Genomic DNA, 22665 nt, shown 5'->3' with positions numbered 1-22665 from the left:
TTACTAAATTCTAGCGAACCTACTTTGAACCTTCGAGTAGCGTCATCGGTGAAGATAGGTTCGTGCCAGGGTGCCAGGCGGTGCCACGAGTGTAAAATGCGGAGGCTACGTATAAGTATAGGGCATAGCCGCGCCGTAGCTTGGGCACGCATATCGAGTCAGTCATCGAGTCTACGTCGTAGCTTAAGCATTTGCTTCGTGACACAAAATGCTTTACAATTCCTGGCTCAGAACATGCGATGTGGCGGCTACGGCTACGGAATGACGTGGAATTCATAGGTAACCATAGACCAATTAGAACATCGGTTTATCATTAGCAGTCACCCCCAGTCGACTGAATCTGTCAGGTCTTTCATCTTCCTGTACACCCCTTCCGCAATCCCTGGCTGCAACCAGGTCTCAACTACATACAGCTGAAGACTCTTAAACTTTGGCAGAAACCGTGAAATCCAGCCGTCAAGAAATGCAGTGAATCGCCACTGCTCGAGTTGATGGATGACAAGCCCCTCGATTCTTGGGGGTAGTTGCAGGAGGGTCGACCAGCCATCCCATTGCGAGGCACTAAAACGCTAGGCTGCGGACCGCCTTCTACGTCGAGAGGAAGTAGGCGACCCTTTGAGAATAGACCAGAACGGCCGTCGCTGCCCATGCTGGTTGGAGATACATAGCGTCTCTTCGGCTTCCCGAAACACTGCTGCTGCCAGATAGTCGGTAATCCGTGAGTTGACGAGACTGACTTCCAGGGCGTCCAAGAGGCTGCCGCGCTGATCGTGAGCGTTGGTAGCAGACCCGTCTCCATTAATTGTGTGGCAACACATTCGAACGCGGGAATCGTCGTGTTATCGAGGCGCGGTCGCCGCGTCGTCGTTTGGGTCAGGGTAGAATTTCGCCCGGCTTCAAGGTGAGGTGAGGGAGGGAGGGGAAGTCCATCTGAATCACGGCCGGTAGCCCTGCGATGCCTTCAGATGTAAAGTGCGCAGGTTGAGCGGGAGTAACGATGAGTGCTGCTGGAGCTTTGCTGCCAGAATGTGTAAGTTCGATGATAATATCTTCAGGCATCTTCCTCGCGCACGCCGAATATGTTGATCTGCGCTACTCTCCGATACACTCGGGGGCAGATTGCCAACGCGCTATAGTCCGCTCGTCGTCGAAGCGTCGCCCGTAGACGTTGATACTCCACGGTATCTTAAAGAGTAGTATTCTCATTTGGTCACGTTTACCTATAAACTGTGAGCCGGTAGCCGTTTTCAGACTGTTTTAGATCTCGGGCGTGGAACGACGACTACACTTTCCCTTGGGCCTCGTTGGTACAAGAGAGCATGGAGGGGAACTTACGGCTCATCCAGCAATACTGGGAACACTCGATGAGTAAAAATGGCGGGTAGTAGGGGAAATCAGTACACAGATTGTGAACCCGCGCTAACTAGACTTCAGTAGCAACGACTTACCTCCCAGGATATAATCCCAGAATTGCCATGCCTCAAAGACACGTCGGTAGGATTGCCATGCAAGCAAATATGTGAATCAAGGTAGGAGGGATGATCGAAAATAGTTGAGAGATGATTGGAGGATGAGAGAAAGGCGAGGATGAGAATTCCTGTTTAGAATGGGGAACATTCGGTTAAATAGCGAATACAATAGTTAGGCGTTTCGAAGCGCATTGCCATGTATTTATCTCGTTAGCCTCCCGTACGAGCATCAGTTCGACGTATAGCACAAAAGTCGAACAAACCGTGGGCGAATATATGACACTGCTGATTTAGTATCTCGATCAGACAGTAGCTATTTGCGCCTGTTCTGCTGAGAAGTTTGGTCGTAGTTTATTAAATGAACCTACAAACGAGGTGTGCGATGCTGGCGCGTTGGCAGCCCAATTTCCAAAAAAAATGGCATAGCACATTCCGTATTATTATTATCAGGACGAAATGATCGTGCGATGGTCTGGGTAATTAATTTGTGAAAATGGCCGTCTCCGACCTGGGCGCACGCGAGTCAAAATCTGCATAGAATTGAGCAAGTAAAAAGATATACCCGGGCCTCGCATCATCCCATCGCCACATTGTCCCTGTTGTCCAATCCCACAGTATTTAGCAGCCCAGACGCCAACTGACAATGGCACGAGGATGGCAAGCTTCCCGTACATAGAACAAGCGACTCCTGAACAGTCCCGCCGCATGGACTGTATGCATAGTTCAGCAAAGGTCAAGAAGATAGTGACGGTTACATACATGCAATGCAATCAACGGCGAGGCCACACGATAGAGTCGCCTGAGCGGTCGTACAGCTAAAAATCAATTTGAGTAAGTACTGCTATGCTAAGGACTCGGGGAACCTACCAGGAAAGAATCCTCCGCTCAACAAAGAGAAGGAGATAGCGTCGCAGAGTTTATATATGTGCTTTCTAGGTTAGGGCAGGCGTTTGGAGTATAGGGGTGGATTACTCATCAAATCGTGAAAATAATGGGATAATAACTTACCGTTGCTAAGTGAGTTATCCTGATATTCTCCTTAGTGATGTGACAGACTTAGCAAAGTTTGCTTCTTTTCCTTTCGCCGCCATGTCGCAAGCTCCGCAGACGACGCCTGCGCCCAACAACGACCAAGCCAGCTCTGCCTCACCGGCGCAGAACACCTCTACGATATCCATTCCAGCGACAGCAGCCGTAGGGGGCGTCACCATCACACAACCACCCCAAACCGCCACTTCGTTTTTCAAAGTCGCTCAAGGGCAACTAATCACCTTCGGATGGAACTTTACGTCGCTCTACATCACTCCTACGCATCTCACCGTCAGCGCCGTCTGCGATAACGGGAACACGTACCCTGTGGGCCCGACGGATGGCGTGATAGACGGGACGGCGACGCAGGTGGTGTGGGATCCGTGGGCGTGGCAGCAGGCCGGCACAAATACGCCGTTGGCCCAGGCCAGCTACACGCTGCACATATGGGACGACCGCGGACCCAATCCCCCCAGAATCGGGGGCTACATGCAGCCCAACACGGCGCTCAAGTTCGCACTGTACACACCGCAGGCATACACACCCATCAGTAGCGGTGAGTATTCGCTTCGATTGTACACATTCCTTTATTCTGAGTCGCCGACGATAGGATGGTCATGCGCTGCGTGCTCGGGTGCACTTTCACAATATGTGGCCCATCCGGCATTCGTCGGTATCCTGACGACGTTCTTGGTCATTTTCCTGTCCGGTTTCAGCCTCCTTCGGGGCACTCCTCGCTGGCGATGAGTACGAGGGTGCCTCTGCTTCTTCTTTCCCACATAGACAGTCATCGGACAGTACATGGACATTCGATACGTGACTTTCACCCTCTTTGACATCCGTTCGCTATGCTATAGTCTTGCCTATCGTTCTTTACGTTTAATCATGTGGTATAATTATGAGGATTCTCGTGGACGTGTTCGACCCGTCGTAGTCGCTGTGTTTAGGGATTCCTTTGTAACGCGAAAGCAATGCCCTCGTCGGGGTGACCGTCGCCGAAGCAACCTTGTGATCGAGGCCGTACCACGTGCTCGGGCGCTTGTTTATAACTGAGTGATCTCATCTTCCTCTTCCTTATCGAACTGAAGGTCCTTCCCCCGCCCTCAGTCCCGCCGCTAACGTCGCTTTTAGCTGTTTGGTCGCTCAGGTGCTCCATCGTATGGTGTAGCTATTGCCCGGATTGCTTTGCAAGTATGTCCAGCATCACTTTCGCTCCTTCCTTCGCTGATGTTAAACCTGGCAGTCAGCGCGATATACCCACTCGGGGGCGCCTGTTCTACGGGAAGCTTGCCATCCTCTCTGCGCCGCTCCCCGACGTTCGCTCAATACTGCCTAATGCACATCGCGGGATTGGAGCACGGGCCAGTGCAGAGGCGGGATTTTGCGAGGCCCGGGTGCGTTTGCGTTTGCTGCTCGCTTTCGTGTGTATGCTCACGGGATGTGGACGCAGACTCATTTGGAGGCACGTCCTCCCCTTTGGACTTAGGCCGGCGACGGCCATCAAGTAACCCAGGCCAGCGCGCAGCCAGTTTGTTATTTAAGCTGTAGCTTAGACACGATGGGAGGAATGATGGATTAGGCTGCGCTATCTTTCGCTTTTGTCGTATAAGGGTTGATTTGTACGCTGATTTTGGGTAGGTGTTAGGTCGCCCATATTTCGAACGGATCGCTCGTGCTATATTCTAAGGGCAAGCGTAGTCTTTCCGCGCCCGAGGCTTGTGGTGATCTCAAAACAGCCACCGGCTCACAGTTCGCATATAAAACCCTTGCAATGATGATCGATAAGCGACCTTGTCGCTTTCCTTCTAATGTTTGCCCGCCCCAAGACCGCCCTCAAACACTGCCTATGGTGGAAGCTTCGACGATGAACGGACTGTAGCGCGCTGGCAATCTGTCTTTGAGATCGAGATGTTCGACGTGCGCGGAGAAGGCGTCTGGAAGACACTACCACCGAACTTACAGCCCCCCACAATGATCCTACGGTGCCTCCACGTTACGACACGTTTAACCTGACCGCAAACTGTGCACTCACAGCTGCTCACCTGAGCGATGCCATACCCGCATGCTCAGCACCTTGACGGTACCGACGGGCTACCGGCGGCGCTCCCCATTGGATCACCATTCCTCACTTGCCGCACCTGGCTCTCGAGGACATGCTATTCTCGTCTCCTTCTGTACTCCAACTACGGGGAATGCCAGTGCGCGAGACTATTGAACTCGCTCATTTCTACCCCATTCAACACGATGTCGAAGCCACATTGCCGCATATGAAAACCATCTTCGTCATTGTTATTGAGTTGATGATGGCCCCTGGGCGTTCTCCAAATTCTTGCAGTTCCCGCAGCAACAACCGTGACGCTCCCCTGCGCTACGCGCATCCAAAGCATCCAACATCCGGTTGACATCTTCTGCCGACGCTTCAGTCTCAAACATAGGTTGATGACCGCCGTTTGAAATGTTGCTATCAGCACTTTCGGCGTAGCCTGTGCCTCATGGTCGACAGGTTATTCTGAATAATCCCATCTGTCCCCATGGTGGCGATATGGCACTGGCTATTCTCTTCTTCCTATCACTAGCTATGGAACTGGCGCGAGTAGACACTGCTTGAGATAGCGTCATATATTGACGCGCCACTCGTTCTGGCCACTGTGCAGCATACGTTTCCTAACCCTCGCTGCGGTGACTCATGTGCAGTCATGAGGTTTGTTGAAGTCGCAATGAATACCATATCTGCAGTATCTGTGTGATTTTCACAAGATCCATGACTGACGGCGTAGATGATAGTGATTCTTGGTGATTACGGCTTTGACCAGATATGGGAACCAGCGCTAATGCACAGCCACCCACCAGCGCTGATCCGCAGGCGGGATCACATGATACCGACGATTGCTAAGCCGGCGCGCCCGGCGTTTCATTCATTTACACCATTTCAGCCGCCGTCGCTAGCGTCGTTCTGAACGACGTGCTGAATGTACCCGAGCAGAAGTTCTTCTTCATCTTCAGCAGTAGACCTGACTGGTACACCCACTGGATTGAGGACCTCTGTACCGCCTTCACCTTCCCTCACACCTTCGGATTCTCAAGACCTTGCAAGCTCTTCCTTTTCTCGACGGCGCACGAGCTGGGGACGAGCAGAAGTGGGCAGCAACTTGGCACTTGGGCAGGACCCGTTACAGCTGGATACCTCGCACCCTCCTCCATTAACGCGACCCTCGTTCACCGACGACGACCCGTTCTCAGACTCGCCCACGGATGAAGCGTTAGAGTTTTTTGCAAGGCGGCCGCGCGACATGAGCCACGACGACAGCAGCAATCATGCATATACGACCTCCCAAGCCGCCCCCTCCACTGCATCGCTCATTACACTCGACATGGACAATCATGATAGGAGAGGCAGTGTAGGCAGTACAGGCGGTCTGGTCGATCCCGAGCTCAGCGCCAGCTCCCGGAGGCAACATAGACTATCGACGCGGTACACTCCATCGCCGTCGCCGCTAAAAGGTGCGGGCTCGGCGTTGCAGGCGATGAAGAAGAGCATGAGGCGGGTTAGCTTGAGGGTCGTGAATTTCGGTGGTGCGGGATTGGGAGACCATGCGCGGATCAGGCTTACTGACGAGGATGAAAAGGATGGTGGGGAGACGGACGCGCGGGAGATCGAGGAGGAGAGCGATGAGGGGCTGTCGACGCTCCCGTTGCGAGGGCGCACGCTCGGCGTCATGGGGCCGGATAACCCGCTGAGGCGGGCATTCTACCGACTTCTGGTGTATCCGTGAGTGCCGCACAGTGTATTGCGCTACGGTTGACTGACTTGCGGCATCAGATGGACCGAGCCCACGATTCTTCTGCTAATCATCATCAATGCTGTTGTACTAACAATCCAAGCCGCTGATTCTCTGACCCTCGACGACCCCGACGCGCCTCCCCAGCCAGTGAAGGGCTACTTCAAGAGCTGGGAGGATTACGCGCTTTTCGTCCTCTTTGCTTTGTATACCCTGGAGGCTTTTGCGCGAATATGTGTATCTGGTCTTCTGTTCGATCCCGAAATCCCTGTATCGTCGCTCCTCACGTCTCCTTTTTCAACGAATACCCCGCCGCCCATTTCATCACACCCACCTTCTCTCCCTCCTTCAGCCTCGAGCGCCAGTATGACCAACCTATCCGCCCCCGGACCTCTTTCTCGTGGGTTGACGCTTACGCAGCGTCTTCGTCGATTCAACGATAATTTGAAACGCCCGTTCTCGCTATACTCTCATCAGACACTCCAATCGCAGTCTGTACCCTCCGACATCGACTTAACATCGACATCGACCTATCCTCCCCCAGCGTATCCCCTTCCGCCAGTCGCAGAAAAAATGTTGTCTACCGCCGACGGTGCGCAAAAGAACATGCGCGACACTGGCTTTCTGGGCAACGTGCTTAGATCAGATCGTCCACGACCCGAGACTCTATCGCTCCCTTTCAAGCTGAGCATCCAGCACGCAAGAGGCAAGACGGACCGCAACATCCCGTATTTGAGACATAGTTGGAGTAGGATTGATGCGGTGGCCATAGTCAGCTTTTGGATAAGCTTTTGGTTGGCAACGGGAGGGGCTGAAAGAGGGGCCGGGAACCACATTGAGGTCTTCAGGGCTATGAGCGTTATCAGGACAGCGAGGTTGTTGACGATTACTTCGGGTACTACGGTTCGTCCTCCTTTCCCTGACATTGATCATGTTGATTGAGTTGAGACATTCAGACCATTATGCACTCGTTGAAAACCGCCAGACCTCTTCTAGCGAGTGTCGCGTACTTTGTTCTCTTCGCGATGGTTTTATTTTCGTATGGATCCATTCCCTGCATCACAGCGAAAGTTTGCTAATGTTTATCCACAGGATTATAGGGATACAGTCCTTCAAAGGTTCTTTGCGGCGTACTTGTTTCGTTCAGGCTACTGATACTCCAAGCACCCTGGGTGTAATCATTGCGGAGGAGATTCAGCTGGAGGGTCGGTTCTGTGGGGCTTTCATTGATCCAACCACATTGGAGAGAGTGCCATATCTCCTGCTGAATGGGGAGAACGCCCCCGCGCCTAAAGGTTATACATGTCCCTTGGGGCAAGTATGTAAGGTGAGGCCAAACTCTGAATCTCCCAAGCGAGTACCTGGCGAATAACATTTGTTTAATAGGAGGATCAAAACCCGGAGAGTGGCGTGCAAGGCTTCGACACGATATACATGGCCGCTTTGCAAGTTCTCATCGTAGCTTCGGCCAATGGGGTATGGTTTGCGTCTTTCGTATCGTTGAGTCTGCCTGCTAATTCTTCATGTAGTGGTCGCCCTTGATGTACGCCATGGCTGATTCCGAGTTCTTCATCTCGTGCTTTTTCTTCATCGTCTGCATCATCGTCCTCAACTTCTGGCTGATCAATTTGTTTGTCGCCGTGATCACGAATACCTTCTCAGCCATAAGGAAGGAGACAAGCAAGAGCGCTTTTGGTGCCGCTCCGTATGTTTCTTTCTCCAACTTTTGTCCTCATGCGCTCAAACTGTGTTTATGCCAAGATTAACCAGAGTGGTTGAAGATGAAGGATGGTCGGACAACGGTGGACGACGACCGCCAAAGAAGAACCCCGCCAAGGTTATCTACGATTACATTCAACACACCTGGACCCTCCTCGCCCTAGTCTCGCTCGTTATCCAAGGCACTCGCACAGTCGACGTCTCGGCGACTCATACTATGATCATTGATTACGCCGAACTGGTCATCACCATCGCATTCGATGTCGAAATCGTGCTGAGACTGCTGGCCAGCCTGCCAGATTGGAGGAGGTTCTTCACAAACGGACGCAACTTGTTGGATCTGACGCTGGCCATCGCGTCAAGTATCATACAAATCCCGGTGATCCACGACTCTGATGTCTACCCCTGGTTTACGATATTTCAACTCGCCAGGTTTTATCGAGTCATCTTGATTTTTCCGCGGATGAAGCCGCTGCTTGTGTGTCTTCTATTGACTCTCCTACCTTCTGATGTAAACTGATCATTTGCCGGACTGTGTAGCTGGCCGTTTTCGGCAACATGTACGGTCTCGGAAACATGACTCTCTTTCTGCTCATGGTCAACTATCTGGCGGCGCTCGTTGCCGTCCAATTGCTGCGAGGAGATTACAGTGCAGACGAAGCTATCAATTTCGGAGAGATCTACAATGCGTTCCTTGGTGTGTACCAAGTATTCTCGTCGGAGGATTGGCAGAGTATCCTATACGGAGCAACGAGTGTTGAAGGTGGGCTGGGACAGACTGTCATCGTCGCCATATTCTTTGCGGGTTGGCTGTTGTTCTCGAATTGTGAGTATACGTGCCAAAATCTCCTCTTTCACCTGCGCCATCTGATTCGAATAACGTTGTACCCAGTCATCATGCTGCAAATGTTCATTGCCGTGATCAACGAGAATTTCGACGTTGCCGAGGAAGCCAAGAGGGGGAAGCAAGCGTCTAATTACTGGGCGAACCATCACTCTACTCAGGATGCCGGTGTGGCTTGGATCCACAAGTTCAATCCATATCGCCTCTTCAAGGCTAACCCCGTGAAGGTGAAAGTAGAGAACTTGCCGTCGAATCTCGTTCTGCCTATGCAGAAGGCGTTGGTACAAGACTACAGCTTACCGAAAACAGAAGGCTCTAATTTGGTAAACTTACTCCACGAAGGTGATGATTTGGTATATTGATATTGCATCACTCTAGACACGGTCTACGAAGGGATCCCTACACGGAGCCCGCCACTACACTTCGAAGTCCCTCTCAGCCCTTCAGCGACTATTCGCTGGCGACGTGAGGTCTAACGATGTCCCCCTCACTACATTTCGGCATGACCGTGCTGGAACCCTCGCCAGCGTCGACCCACAAGATGACGAAATCGAACGACACCTGTAAGCTTCTCATATATATTCATTGTTCCGTATTCACGTCCAACCAAGGGAGCTCCTTGCCGCTGTAAATCAAGAGACAACCGCTGAGCAGCTTCATGATGCTAAGGAAGAAGTTCTGATGCAGAAGGCGGACTTCATACGTGACCATCCATCATTTGACAAACCTTTCTGGATCTTCTCGCAGAAGAACCTACTCCGTCGCGGCTGCCAGAAACTAGTTCAGCCCGCTGGTGGGAAACGAATCTTTGGATCGCCTCCTTCCGCTGTTGCGTATCCGGTGTTCCAGACCCTGCTTCTTTGCGCCGTTATCGGTGGAATCGTCGTTGAAAGCATCGCTACTCCCCTCTACCGACGCCAGTTTTATGTCGAGAACGGCTTGAAACGGGGTGCTTGGTTTGACCTCGCCGAGGCTGCTTTCGGGTTTACCTTGTTCGTGGAGTTCGTTATCAAAGTCATCGCCGACGGCTTTTTGTTCACTCCCAACGCATACATCCGAAGCATCTGGAACATCTTGGACTTCACCATTATGATAGGGTTGCTCGTCAACGTGACCACGACGCTCATCTTCATCGGTGGCCTCAGTCGATTCACTCGGTCGCTGAAGGCTCTGCGGGCATTGCGCTTGATAACGCTCTTCGAGATCAGTCGAGACACGTTTCAGTCGTTGATCCTGTCTGGGGCCAGTCGTATCATGGACGCGGCCATCCTCGCTATCCTCTACATGATCCCATATGCAGTGTGGGGACTGAATATATTCGCCGGGCAGATGAACATGTGTAACGACGGAGACGCTACGGGGATTTCCGACTGCATTGGCGAATTCACAAATAATGCCCTTGATGATAACTCTCTTGGATTCCCGGTACCCAGAGTCTGGGACAATCCTTCGCCCTCTACGACGTTCTCTTTCGATACCTTTAGTTCGTCGCTTCTCATCCTGTTTGAGGTTGTCTCTCTGGAAGGATGGATAGACGTCATGGTTACCGCGATGGGTGTGACGGGTCGGGGCCAACAGCCGCAGACGAACGCCTCACAGATCAACGCCATATTCTTCTTGATCTACAACCTACTCGGCGGCGTTGTCATTCTGACGTTGTTCGTTAGGTATGGTTTCTATATGACTCCCGCCTCTTGAGTACCGTACTGACTCGACCTGTTTTGTAAAGTATCATCATCGGCAACTTCAGCTCCAAGACCGGCGCTGCCTTTCTGACCAAACCCCAAAGAGAATGGATAGATCTCAAGAAACTTTTGACGCGGCAGAAACCCTCAAAGAGACCTCGTACTCGTCCTACTTGGTCTTTTCGTGCGTGGTGCTACGATCGTGCCGTTCAGAAGCATGGGTGGTGGTCAAGATCTATGACAGTTCTCTTCTTCCTTCACATTGTGGTTTTGATGTAAGCTTAAGCCCGTTGCCAAAAAAATTGACTTGAATGACAAGTCATTTGCAGGACACAGACGTTCAATCCGAACCCCGCAGTCGACACATTCCAAGGCCCGTCAAATGCGTCCTCTTTCCCCTTTCTCTGTCTGACTCCTTTGTAGATATGTTCGCCCTTGCGGTCACCTTCATCTACGTCATAGACACCGTAGTTCGTTGCTTCGGACTTGGTTGGCGCAGCTTCCGTGCGAACGGCTGGAATCTCTTCGACATCGTCGTTGCATGGGGCTGTTTTACTACTACTCTCATAGTCCGATTCCAGCCCGATACGGCCAGTTTCGCCGTTCAACAGCTCGACAAGCTCTTCCTCGTCAGCATCGCATTCAAATTGGTACAACGAAGTGATAGTCTCAACAAACTCTTCAAAACTGCTATGTACGTCGCTGACATTATCTTATCCTATAAATCAACTCACATTGGCCAAAGGGCAAGTCTGCGGGTCATCCTGAGTTTGCTGGGATTGTGGTTCATATTATTCCTCTTCTTCGCCATTCTGTTCCTGGAAGTCTTCAGTCTCACCAAGTGGAATTCTTCGGAGGATCGGAACCAGAACTTCTCGTCTATGGGGGGCGCTCTCGTTATGCTCGCTTTCATGAGCACTGGGTACGTTTAACCCTGTCACCGCACGAATTTACCAGCGCTTACTATTGTTGTCCTTATAGTGAGGCTTGGAACCAATACATGCATGACTAGTGAGCGAGCCTTCGACGATTCATAGACAAGTACTTACATTTTATGTAGCTCTCTTGTCTATCCTCGCTGTACAATCGCTGCTGAAGAGGACGATTGTGGTAGCCAAGGGTGGGCATTCAGTTTGTTCATTGCTTGGAACCTGTTGAGCATGGTGAGTATCGCACTCCGTGCATCGCCCTTTGCTCACTGTCATTTCCCTCTTTCGCAGTACATCTTCCTCAACCTGTTCACTGGTGCGTACTTCTGTTGCTTTTATCTTCGTCAGCTGATTAGGAACGCCAGGTGTTGTTGTGGAGAGTTTCTCGTATGTGTACCAAACCTCTAAAGGGGGCGCCAAGTCGGTCACGCGTCAGGAAATGCGAGCCTTCAAGAAAGTTTGGGCGGAATTCGCAAATGAGAAAACGGGCTATCTGGAGCGAAACCGCTTCGTTCCTTTCTTCGCCGTACGTCTGCCCCCGCTCTCTTCTCCGTCCAGAACGTCGTAAAAACAGACTCCTCTAGAAACTACGTGGTGTGTTTGAGGTCAAGATATATCCTGAGGAATACAACATTCGGAACATCGTCGCTGCATGTCGCGAGAGCCCGGATGGCACCGTCTGGCCTCCCCGTGTATGTGACGGGATCGATCTCCATAAGTTGGAAGGGCTGCTCAATACGATCGACTACGGTGCAATCAGACGACGTCGAGCTATCTACTGTCGCTTATACCACGAGACCACGATTTCCCATCATCAAGGCCGAGGTATCTCGTTCACGGAGATGCTGCTGCTCTTGGCGCATCATAAGCTGATCGTGGATCGCGACGCCCTTGTGTAGGTGTTCCTTTAGTTGGCGATGTTATTTTGCTGAGACCCTTCGTAGTCTCAAGGATCTCGTCGTCCGCACAGAGACCAACAAGCTCGTGTCTGATCTTGTTAACCTCGACCGCGTGCGATCATTACTACGCTCAATCACCGCCCGCCGCCGTTTCTTGGCATACCGGGCGCAACAGCAAGCGAAGAGGATGGAAAACCAAGGCACGAAATCCTCATCCTGCATATCTCCTTGTACTGATTTGTCTACAGAGATACCCTCGATTGTTGTGGACGGTTTGCCTGAGACGCCGCCAACATCGACAAGAGATATATCCAGTGCGGGATACGATAGTCCTTCCCCTTCCGGGACACCCTGGCAATCTACGCCTCCTCCTCACCATCGCAGTTCATCAGCTGGACTTGACTTCTCGCTTGCTCTCGATACTAGTCCTGGCGCAGGCTTACAGCGCAGTAGTCGTCGGATCAGTGATATCAGCCTTCTTTCGACCATGGATGTAACACTGAAATCGTGCGTCTGCTTTTTTGATGTTGCGAGCGAATGTCGGTTGATCTTCCCTTCCGCTCTAGACGTGACTCTTCTCCAGCTAGCGACGGGGTGTTCTCAACTATGCAAAATGCCATGTGGGGCGGTGAGTCCATTTAGGTCTTCTGAAAGTAGCAGCACCTAATTCGCCGTGCTGTAGATATGATGCTGGAGGCAGAGGAGGAGGAACAGAAACTGTAGCACTTTCATTCGTTGTTCATTCGTACACTCTTTTCATTGCAAGGACGTTATCTCAGCACATCCACGCTATGTATTTATTCGTAGATATGGACACCATGCTAATTCTTAGGAATACTGTAATTTACGCTGCTTTTCATTGTAGACATGGCAGGAGCATTAGCACAATCCACGGAGGAATCTGACATTTACTGACCGCCTGTGCCAGGGGCGGGATTATGACATCTGTGCGAACCGTCGCTCAGCGTTGGCTCAGCCGTTGAGCATGTCCTCCGGCCGCAGAAAGAACTCACCCTCCTCTTCATCGGCCCACGAGTCCGGCAGGCCATCAAAGAAGAGGAGGGACATAACACTTGCGGATGCCCTAGAGGCTGCCAAAGTCTTTCTTTCCGCAGTTGGTATATTATTGGCTAGAGGCCAAGTCCAAGACGACAGCGACGCAGCCCTTCGTGGTTCCAAATTATTTTCTGGCGGGCCGCACAAGACTCGTGGCCCTGACTTTTAACGACACTCCCGATGCACCAGCACTCACCATTCCGGCGTATTCTTCGCCGCTCCCAGAGACGCCTGACATTAATGATGCCTCCAAGCTAGCTGATTAATGTTTAGCATGGCCTTGTTGTGTCTTCATATTTTTTGAAGGCAGATCTCTGTACTTCTGCCAAGCAGCCGTCGTTCTAGTGGCGCGTTGAGCATACTGTAAGCAAGCTACCGTCTTTCCAGTGTGGACGCAAGAGCCTAAACGGTTGTTGTGACATGTTATGATCAGAATTCATCACCATGCGAATTCCCGTGATTGCTGTACAGCATTCCGAGATCGTGCCGTACTTTCACCTCGAAACGTCCTGCTACGATGCAGCACCTGGGCAAGGCCGCGCTGCGAGTCACGAAGAACTACACGAAGGGGTACTCAGATACGCAGGCCAAAGTCCGCGAGGCCACGTCGAACGACCCATGGGGGCCATCGGGCACGCAGATGAACGAGATTGCGCAGCTAACGTATAATCAGTACGTGTCTGCAACCTAGCTTCGTCCGGTCCTGGAAGGTTTCGTGTCTCCTGAAAGCTAATATCAGGGGGGACTTCGTTGAGATAATGGAGATGCTGGATAAGCGCCTCAACGACAAGGGCAAGAACTGGAGACATGTATTCAAGGTGGGCACCCTCGGCGGTTGGCTCAGCGGTGAAGTCTGATCATTTATCTTAGTCGTTGACTCTACTTGATTACTGTCTGCACGCGGGGTCGGAAAACGTCGTGATCTACTTCCGCGACAACCTCTACGTTATCAAAACATTAAAGGAATTTCAGTATATTGACGAAGAAGGTAAGGATCAAGGCGCCAACGTGAGGCAGAAGGCCAAAGACATCACCAATCTGCTGCAAGACGAATCACGTTTACGGGAAGAACGACGGTCGCGGGCTCATATGCGGGATCGGATGATCAAGGCGAACGGCGGCGAGGAAGGTGGTCCCAGCTCATTCGATGAAGACGAAAATGTAGTAAGGCGGCGTAATAACCGCGGGCCTGGTGCTGGTGCCCCAAAGGAGGACGATGAATTGAAGCGCGCCATCGAGGAAAGCAAGAGGTCTCATGCGGTGGAGCAAGCCAAAGCTGCGGAGGAACGGGATCTTGAGCAGGCCATCAAACTCAGCGAGGAGGAAGAAGCAAAAAGGCACAAAGCTGTGGAGGACTCGAATTCAAGCGCGCTATTCGACGACACCAACCAACTGTGTGTGGTTCCCCTTTTGATGCGACTGATTTTCCTTACCGCGCTCATAGTCCCCCGCCAACCACAACAAACCCGTTCCCACTCAATGACGCCAATCCTTACGCCAATCTTCAGCCTCAATACACCCAGCTCCAGCCTCAGTTTACCTCGATGCAGCCTCAATTCACTGCAGCAATACAACCCCAGTTCACCTCCTTCAACCCTTACCAGCAACAAGCACAGCAGGAAGCTCTCCAGGTAAGTGGTAATGGGTAACCACCCCTGGCGTGCTACTCACCACGATTCGTCTAGGCTGAATACCTCCGTCAGCAACAAGAGTTCCTTGCCCAGCAACAGGCTGCTCAGCAGCAGCAACAGCAAGAAGAGTGGCTGAGGCAGCAACAACTTCTACAGATGCAGCAGCAGCAGGCCCAACAGGCCCAGCTTCAACAGCAGAACACCTCCCTCTTCGCACCTCAACAACCTCTCGCGCCACAGCCGACTGGATTTGGGTGGGTAACGTCTACATCCTATCCGCTTATATACTTACTCTACCTAATTAGAACCAACAATCCTTTCGCGCCATCTCCATCAGCGTTTTCGCCTGCTCAGCTGGGTCCATCCCCCACTGCCTCAAGGGGGCCATCGTTCAACCTCCAGGGGACATACGCTAATTCTTCGGCTCCATCTTTCACCTCAAGCCCTTCAATCACGCCATCCATATCGCATTCCTCGAGCCCGGTATCGGGGCCAGGTCAAGGCAGGCCGCCTATAGTCAAAACGAAGAACGACGAGCAGCACGCTCAACTCGCCAGTTTATTTGCGAACAAAGACGACGGGATGGATACTTTCGGGAATACCGGAATACTGAGGTACGCTTCAACCTGTTCTTAATGTGGGGCATGTGAGTTCAACATTGACCTTCGTCTAGGTACGGTCAGTCGGACGCCGCCAGGCTCGTTGCCGCCCAAACTGGAGGCCACAATCCGTTCGCTCGGCAACAGCAGCAGCAACAGGGCGCCGACAAGCCTTTCTTTGATATCTAGTCCCGCTTGCATTCCTGTTAATCCGGTGCTTCCTTTCTTTATTCCTGACGTTATCTACGTTCCCTTTGACGTTCCTTCCTCCACGCATACCTGTCTTGTAGTCGAATCTTTCCGCGGCTATAGACACAATCTACACTCTTTCTACGCATGCGGATCCCTATCCTTTCTCCCCAAGTTTCACATTCAGTTACCGTTAATTTGGGATACCATTAGTTTGTACTATGTTCCTACCGTACGTATCATTATGATTTGGGGCGCTTTGGAAATGGCGCAGGCAGTCAGCCAATCTGTTGGCTGCTTGTTAATGCGAATGCTGACATACTCGACCATCTATGGGCGGGCATGCAAGAGAGCGATAAGCAAGACGGCATGCAAGCTTTGACGACGGTGGGAACCTTCATTTACTTCTAGGTTCCTTCAAAAATAAACCGAACTTGGCCCGCTCCCCGCGACACATGTACATGTAGCAATACGTCTTAGGCAATACTTCCCTTCAACATACCTCATGTTCGAACCAATATGCACTTTGTCCGAGGACTCTGGCGGCGGATGGTCTAAACACTCCGTGACTCGCGCGACCGATTTAACAATAAAAATAACCACAAAGTTCCTCGACGACGGCACTGACGGATCCCCGATAATCTTGAAGACAGGGTGGATATGCGGCCTAGCTTACGGCCCACAAGTGCACGCCCGTCTCGCGGCTCGAGGGTTTGCTACGCTCCTCAGCTATACGGCCACAAGATCCCCCTTGCCCCCCAAATGCATCTGTGACGGAATCCCGAACACCTCGACTACGGCTAGGTTTCTTTTCTCTATTCTCTATTTGATTTGGTTTACATAACGTTTATCCGCAAAGACATCCTTTGAGCCCAAAATACCCGCCGGCGCTGGACCGCATCAAGGCCGCCGTGAGCCGCGAATACTGTAGAGTCCTACGCGTTTATGAATTTGAAAATATAGCGCACGGTATTCGAGTTTTCCGCGCAAACAACGTCATGATCGAGCTGAACAACGCGAGTAAGCTGGAGGATGCCAATGTAATTTTGACCTGCAGCTCAAGGTCGTTGACTTTGACTCCGACTGGGTGGGCACACTGGGCTTGGCTAGATATCTCTGGACTCGAAACAGGGTATTTCTGGCGAGGGCGTCGCGGGGCCTGTACCAAGCAGGGCGACGACAAGTGTCTTTTCGAGTCGCGCTGGCCAGATTTCCGTACTCCTTCACCCCATACCGAACAACCACAACCACAACCAATAAATATTCCAGTGGTGTTGTTCTTCCTACACGCGTTCGTACAAGACCCTACTACGGCGCGCCAGTAATAACAATAACAATAATAATAATAATAATAATAATAATAAGAACTATCAGTGCCAGACATCCAGACATAGTCGAGAGCGGGAATAACCTCGGCTGGACAGTGGAAAGCAGAGCAGCACTAGTATCGTAGGGAGAGATTGGCAGAGGAACATGTACAAGGCCCATACATTACGGCATTACGGAGCTGAACACCGAATTGCGTGCGCTTACTGACCTTGTCCGAAACAGCCTGTTGCTTCACCTCTACACGAGTACTACCTACGACATGTACCGTCGTACCGTCAATACACTATTCTAATCGTCTGGAACCATCACACACATACACACACACCAGCATGCGGGCCCTATATCACCTCGCTATGTATACCTCGCTATGTCACCTCGCCCGCCCTCCTCCTCCTCCTCCTCCTCCTCTTCCTCGCCCCCCCACAGCTGCCTCACCTATCGCTCTTCCCAAAATGCACCCACAACCCACCCTGCGCAGTAATATCAAATCGTCAATCCATCATCCACCATCCACCCAAGCAGCAGCAGCAGCAGCGAACCCACCTTAATATACAGCGTCATCGCCGACCCCGGCCACACCTGCTCCACCGCCTGGCGGCCCGTCCGGCTCTTCCACTCCCCCGGCGGCAGCGACCCCGCCGGCTGCGCATCCAGCGCCAGCGTGAACCTGTCGAACTGCTGCAGCACCCGCACGAGGATGTACGACGCCTCGTTGTACGCGTACTCCTGGCCGATGCACTGCCCGCCGTCAGCACGTCAGCCCCCACCATCACTATATAAAAGTCGCGGTAGCACACGCACTATCCTCGGCCCCGCACTGAACGGCGCCCACATCGACGGGTTCGCAAGGAACCGCTCCAGTCGCTCGCCGTCGACCCACCGCTCCGGGTCGAACTCGTCGGCATCCGCGCCCCACAGCGCCTTGCTCCGCTGCGTCAGGATGGGAAAGTACATGATCAACGTCCGGCTCGGCATATACAACGGCGCCCCGTCATTCGCATACGTAGCGTCGGGCGGGGGCAGCGCACACGCCGCCCCCCGCGTCTCCCTCACATTCAGCGGCACTGGCGGGAACAGACGCAGCGTCTCGTTGATGACCGCCCGCACTGAGCAGCGTCATCAACAACGCAAAACCAACAAACAAACACGCTTACTATACTTCAGATTCCTGATCCTATCCACCGTCGGCGTGCCATCCACCCCGCAGTGCTCCAAAACCTCCGCCCTCAGCTTCTGCGCGACCTCGGGATGCAGCGCCATGAAATACACCACGAACGTCAGAAGACAGGCCGTCGTATCCCTCGACGCCAGCAACATACTCAGCAGCTGATCCCTGATCAGCACAGGATCCTCCGTGCTGTCAGCCAGATGCTGCATAAAGTTCTTCTCCCCCAACGGCGACGGCCCTCCGTCAGGCGACCGCGCCTTCTTCTGCTCCAACGCTTCTCTCACCAGCGGATCCAGCCACCTCCGAATCGCCGCCGTATGAGGACTCGTCTTATCCCGGAACAGCTCAAACAGCGGCCAGAAATACCCCAGCCGCGCCCGCGTAGTCACGATCTGCTGCGCCATCTCGAACGCCTGCGCGAACGAGCCCCACGAGTCATGCGTTGCCGACCCTTTCGGCCCCATCGCGGTTTTGCCGGCGATCGGGAGCGCGCCTGAGAGCGTGCCGAGGTTGTGCCCGAAGAGGAATTCAGAGGCGGCGTCGAGGGTGAAACGGGAGAACAGATCTTGCACTTCGCACGGCTGCGACGAGGCGGAGAGGTTGTTGATGATGGCGAGCGTCTGGGTAGCGCAGCGCTCGAAGATCTCGAAATCGGAAATGCGATCTCTAGCGAAGAACGGGCGGGCGGTAGAACGGTGCTAGATGATGGATTTGAACGGTTCTCCCACTCATATCACGCGTATCTCACCATTTTCCACACCTAAAGCCTTGTATGAGGATCGATGGTCATGATATGATACAACAAGTTGCTCACATCATCATCTCGATTGAAAATCCCTTCTCCAAGGAACATCTCCCTATTCCAGAAGTCAGTATAGCATAGCTAGCGCGATGTAAAAGCGCTCACATTCGTTCCTTCTGAGCGGTGCCTCGCCAGAATCGTTGGAATCCAGTCGAGAGCACGAATTTCGAATGCTCTTGATCCATCGTGATTATCTAACAACGAAATCCAGGTCAGTCGAAGGCCCCAATCAACGATAGCCTAAGAGAAAAAGGAAACGGGGATCCATAATCTCAGAAACATCTGGTAGTCGAGACCGGCATCATCAGCGTTGGTAAACGGACTGACATAGCAAATAGACGCACAGCAGCACAACTACACAAGCTTCAGATTCAAAGATCGTCGATTCCAACGCGAAACAAGTCCCCCGGCATACGCTGCGCTCAAAACGGTCGGTTGAAAGCGAGAGGCCGGTCTGTGGCTCGGCAGCGGTGCAGGCGGCAGAGGCAGCTGTAAGCTGTTCAGCACGCCCCGAAGCTCGTGCGCGGAGATGATCAGAACGAAGTCTTGTTCCCTCCACTAATCTCCCATGTAATACCCATCTGGTGTGAGACCGACATCCTATGGAAACTCATTTAGCGGCGATCATAGGTCTAACGTCAAGGATAGACGAACAACAGCAAGACCATGAGACCACGAGGCTCGCAGGGTAATGTGAAACCATCGAATTCGACACGATACCACCAAGGCATACCCCACTATCCAGTTAGACGCGACACCTCAGTCTGCGCCTCTACGTTGATGCACATAGCGGAAGTGGTGTGATCTAGTGGTCACAGTTTCGTGCTGATCAGATCGAGGTCTTGTGGCCGGCACTACTCGTTTGGTCCTAGACTGACATCCTATGGGAACTGGTTCAGGGCTGATAACGGGTCTGACGCAGCGCAGACGCAGAGCAGCAGATGTGGTGCGATCGATGGACACGCCTCGGAGCTGTTGCGCATGGTTAATCTGGTAATGGGATCAACATCCTATAGGAACTCGTTCAGCGTTGATAATGAAGCGACGTTCGAGGATAGACGCACGGCAGTCGAAACAGACGACTATGGGGCGCGAAGGATCATATGTATTGTCACTTGCACCACGACACGACACATTCTTTGACATACGCAAGAACAGTCGGTTGAGCATGAGGAGTCTGCCTGTGACTCGGCCAGGTAGCTCGACGCAGAGGATAGACGCACGGCCGCAAGTCTCTGCGACCATGAGGCTCGCAGGGGAATGCGGGGGATCGATCCCAATCTTACACCAGTCCTTTGGCATACGCTGCGCACAAGAATAGACGGTTGAGCACGAGAACCTGGCCCGGGGCTCTGCGGCAGTGCAGGGAGTGGGTGTGGTGTGATCTGATGGTCATGTCCCGGGGCTCGTGCGCACGGTGATCAGATCGAAGTCGCGTTCCCTCCACCAAATCTCCCATGCAATACCCGTTTGGTGCGGCGGTCCATACGTTCCGATGGGCGCGGGCAGAGCGTCAGCTATCTCACGCCGGTAAAACTGTGAGTAGCTGATTCCGACACGTATACAGGCAACGCCGACATACCTGGTCTATAGCGCCAGCACCTCGGCGCTCGAGTGCGCCTGTAAATCGTCCCATTCCGGAGATGATCTCTCCGACCCCAGCGACCGCCGGCCCAAATTCCACCGCGAGAGCCACGAAATGGAAAGATTGCGCCCGGGGAAGAAGATACCCCAAAGAGAAATGAAACAGCAAGTGAACATAGTACTCACGGTATCGCACCACAATATTCTCGTATTCAGCGTCGTCGACTGATATTCCTCAAACAGCTGGAGGTAGACGTCGCAGACGTAGCTTGTCTTGAACGCCGCCATCATCCTTAGCAACACGTCGATATTCCCCGGCCACTTTCCCTGCACGCGTGGAATTGGCTTTGCGCCGAATTGCGCGGCTTCCCTGGCTTGAGCAACGTTGGTCGTTATGCCTTTGACAATGGCCCAGGCGACGATGAAAGCGGGGTAGATGGGGAACGCGAAGAGCCCCAGGTCGACCCGGACGATGCGCAGGATGCATGAGAGGACCGTAGAGGGTAGGATGAAGACGCGGCAGACGTCGAGGAAGAGGCGGGCCCTATATCTCGCAGGATGCATGGCGGCGGACGAAATTGAGCAGAAAGTGAGGACGCGTGGTTCTTATACGCATCATGATGAGTGCGAGTGGAAGAGTTGCAAGGGTGGCGCAGCGCCGGGGAAATAACCCTGGAAGGTTACTACCAAATTGGGATGGATCAGTCGAACTTACTCCAAATACACCAAAACATCGGGGGATAGTATCGACCGACTCCCTTCCCAAACATTTTGCTCATTTTGCTCACGGCCAACGGTGCACTTCTTCCTCAGCACAGTCATGCGCCTTGACAACTCCATTATGCAGCCACTCCGATGGCCCCCTGCCTCGCGAATCATGAAGATCACTGTCTTCTCAGCATGGAACCTCGTCGCCTCGCCATAGTCGCTGATCTTGTTCTCTACACCCCGTAACATCAGAAAGTCTCGCACTGACTTTGAATCGGATTTAGGTGCCTGGCTGACAATGTCGTGGAGACTACATCGTTACATATCCCGGAACATGCTTAAAAGACTGAGTGACTGGCGCGCGATATGTGGATGTGATTGCCACATGCGCCATCCTGTTAGAGAAGCTTCAGAAGCAAGGAAATCGCGATTCTCGATGGGATGTTCCTTGACGTCTAATGGGGGATCGCACATACCGTTGTCCTTTCTGCGTCGCGAAGCATATTCCATATATCCTGACTTGGCATGCAGGAACGGTCGTCTTTGCGAGTGGTATCGGGTCTTCTACGGCTTCGGCCTTCTTTATTACACCTACCAACCGGAAAGGCCCTATTGAGTCTGGTCAATTGGAAAGATAAGATACAGGATCTAGCGAGTGAATACCCCGCATCCCTTGTATATTACATACTCTAATTATGGACACGACAGGGTAAACTATATGTTGTATAGTTTTCCCGAACCTCTGCTTTACAGCCGCATGGCGCTGCCGCAACATGCGAGGTGATTTTATGCTTTGCTTCTAAATTTCATTGAAAGTCTCCACTGTGATCGCAGCCCCAGCCCCGGTCGTAGCCTCGCGTGAAGCGATGTTATGTTTTTTCCCATATCACCCCTGAGGCCTTGAGCTTAAAGGCCCGAAAGGCCAAACTGCTACGTATCGTAACAGCATTCCAGCTCACCGACCGATTTACAATCTCGGCTAGGATTGTCAGATAGATCTACCTATCTAGATGAACATAGGCAAGTGCAACCCCTGTCCCCTATTCCCATGTATTCGAGGTTCGTGATCAAGCATTGATGACATGTCCAGACAGATAGTGTCGACCGAGGAGACCACGCACGTCCTAGATATTCTGAGTAATGTACATACTTCCGTTTAGATCGTATACGATATGCCACGGTGACAATGTCAATGCCAAGTATGCGGGATTGAAAGGATGAGTTTTTGGTATCTACAGACGGGGAT

General features: G+C 52.4%; 5 protein-coding genes across 5 annotated transcripts; 4 read left to right on the top strand and 1 right to left on the bottom strand.

The window, feature by feature from the left end:
- Positions 1–2558: 2558 nt before the first annotated feature.
- Positions 2559–3245, top strand: PC9H_002343 (uncharacterized protein; the record flags this gene model as incomplete). The annotated part of the gene is made up of 2 exons (XM_036771984.1): positions 2559–3054; positions 3109–3245. The coding sequence occupies 2 exons, from the start codon at positions 2559–2561 to the stop codon at positions 3243–3245; spliced, it is 633 nt and encodes a 210-aa protein (XP_036625630.1).
- Positions 3246–5467: 2222 nt separating this feature from the next.
- On the top strand, positions 5468–13076 carry CCH1 (calcium channel protein; the record flags this gene model as incomplete). The annotated part of the gene is made up of 24 exons (XM_036771983.1): positions 5468–6267; positions 6319–6547; positions 6770–7180; positions 7234–7316; positions 7370–7604; positions 7664–7753; positions 7807–8005; positions 8059–8474; positions 8537–8822; positions 8889–9163; positions 9234–9403; positions 9452–10507; positions 10570–10800; positions 10884–11219; positions 11271–11447; positions 11507–11536; positions 11586–11688; positions 11746–11770; positions 11820–11980; positions 12039–12349; positions 12399–12553; positions 12602–12860; positions 12920–12981; positions 13036–13076. 24 exons carry the CDS (start codon positions 5468–5470, stop codon positions 13074–13076), a joined length of 6141 nt encoding a protein of 2046 aa, XP_036625629.1.
- A 262-nt stretch (positions 13077–13338) lies between these two features.
- Positions 13339–13578, top strand: PC9H_002341 (uncharacterized protein; the record flags this gene model as incomplete). Its single annotated transcript, XM_036771982.1, has 1 exon — positions 13339–13578. One exon carries the CDS (start codon positions 13339–13341, stop codon positions 13576–13578), a length of 240 nt encoding a protein of 79 aa, XP_036625628.1.
- Positions 13579–13926: 348 nt separating this feature from the next.
- Positions 13927–15828, top strand: PC9H_002340 (uncharacterized protein; the record flags this gene model as incomplete). The annotated part of the gene is made up of 7 exons (XM_036771981.1): positions 13927–14081; positions 14149–14227; positions 14280–14803; positions 14854–15040; positions 15095–15294; positions 15346–15654; positions 15714–15828. 7 exons carry the CDS (start codon positions 13927–13929, stop codon positions 15826–15828), a joined length of 1569 nt encoding a protein of 522 aa, XP_036625627.1.
- A 1760-nt stretch (positions 15829–17588) lies between these two features.
- On the bottom strand, positions 17589–21275 carry PC9H_002339 (uncharacterized protein; the record flags this gene model as incomplete). Its single annotated transcript, XM_036771980.1, has 7 exons — positions 17589–17627; positions 17701–17895; positions 17959–18263; positions 18312–19023; positions 19140–19182; positions 19233–19321; positions 20898–21275. The coding sequence occupies 7 exons, from the start codon at positions 21273–21275 to the stop codon at positions 17589–17591; spliced, it is 1761 nt and encodes a 586-aa protein (XP_036625626.1).
- Positions 21276–22665: the final 1390 nt, after the last annotated feature.

This window comes from Pleurotus ostreatus (assembly GCF_014466165.1).
Source record: "Pleurotus ostreatus strain PC9 chromosome Unknown scaffold_11, whole genome shotgun sequence".
Taxonomy (NCBI): Eukaryota; Fungi; Basidiomycota; class Agaricomycetes; order Agaricales; family Pleurotaceae; genus Pleurotus; species Pleurotus ostreatus.
This window is presented reverse-complemented; position numbering and strand designations above follow the sequence as displayed.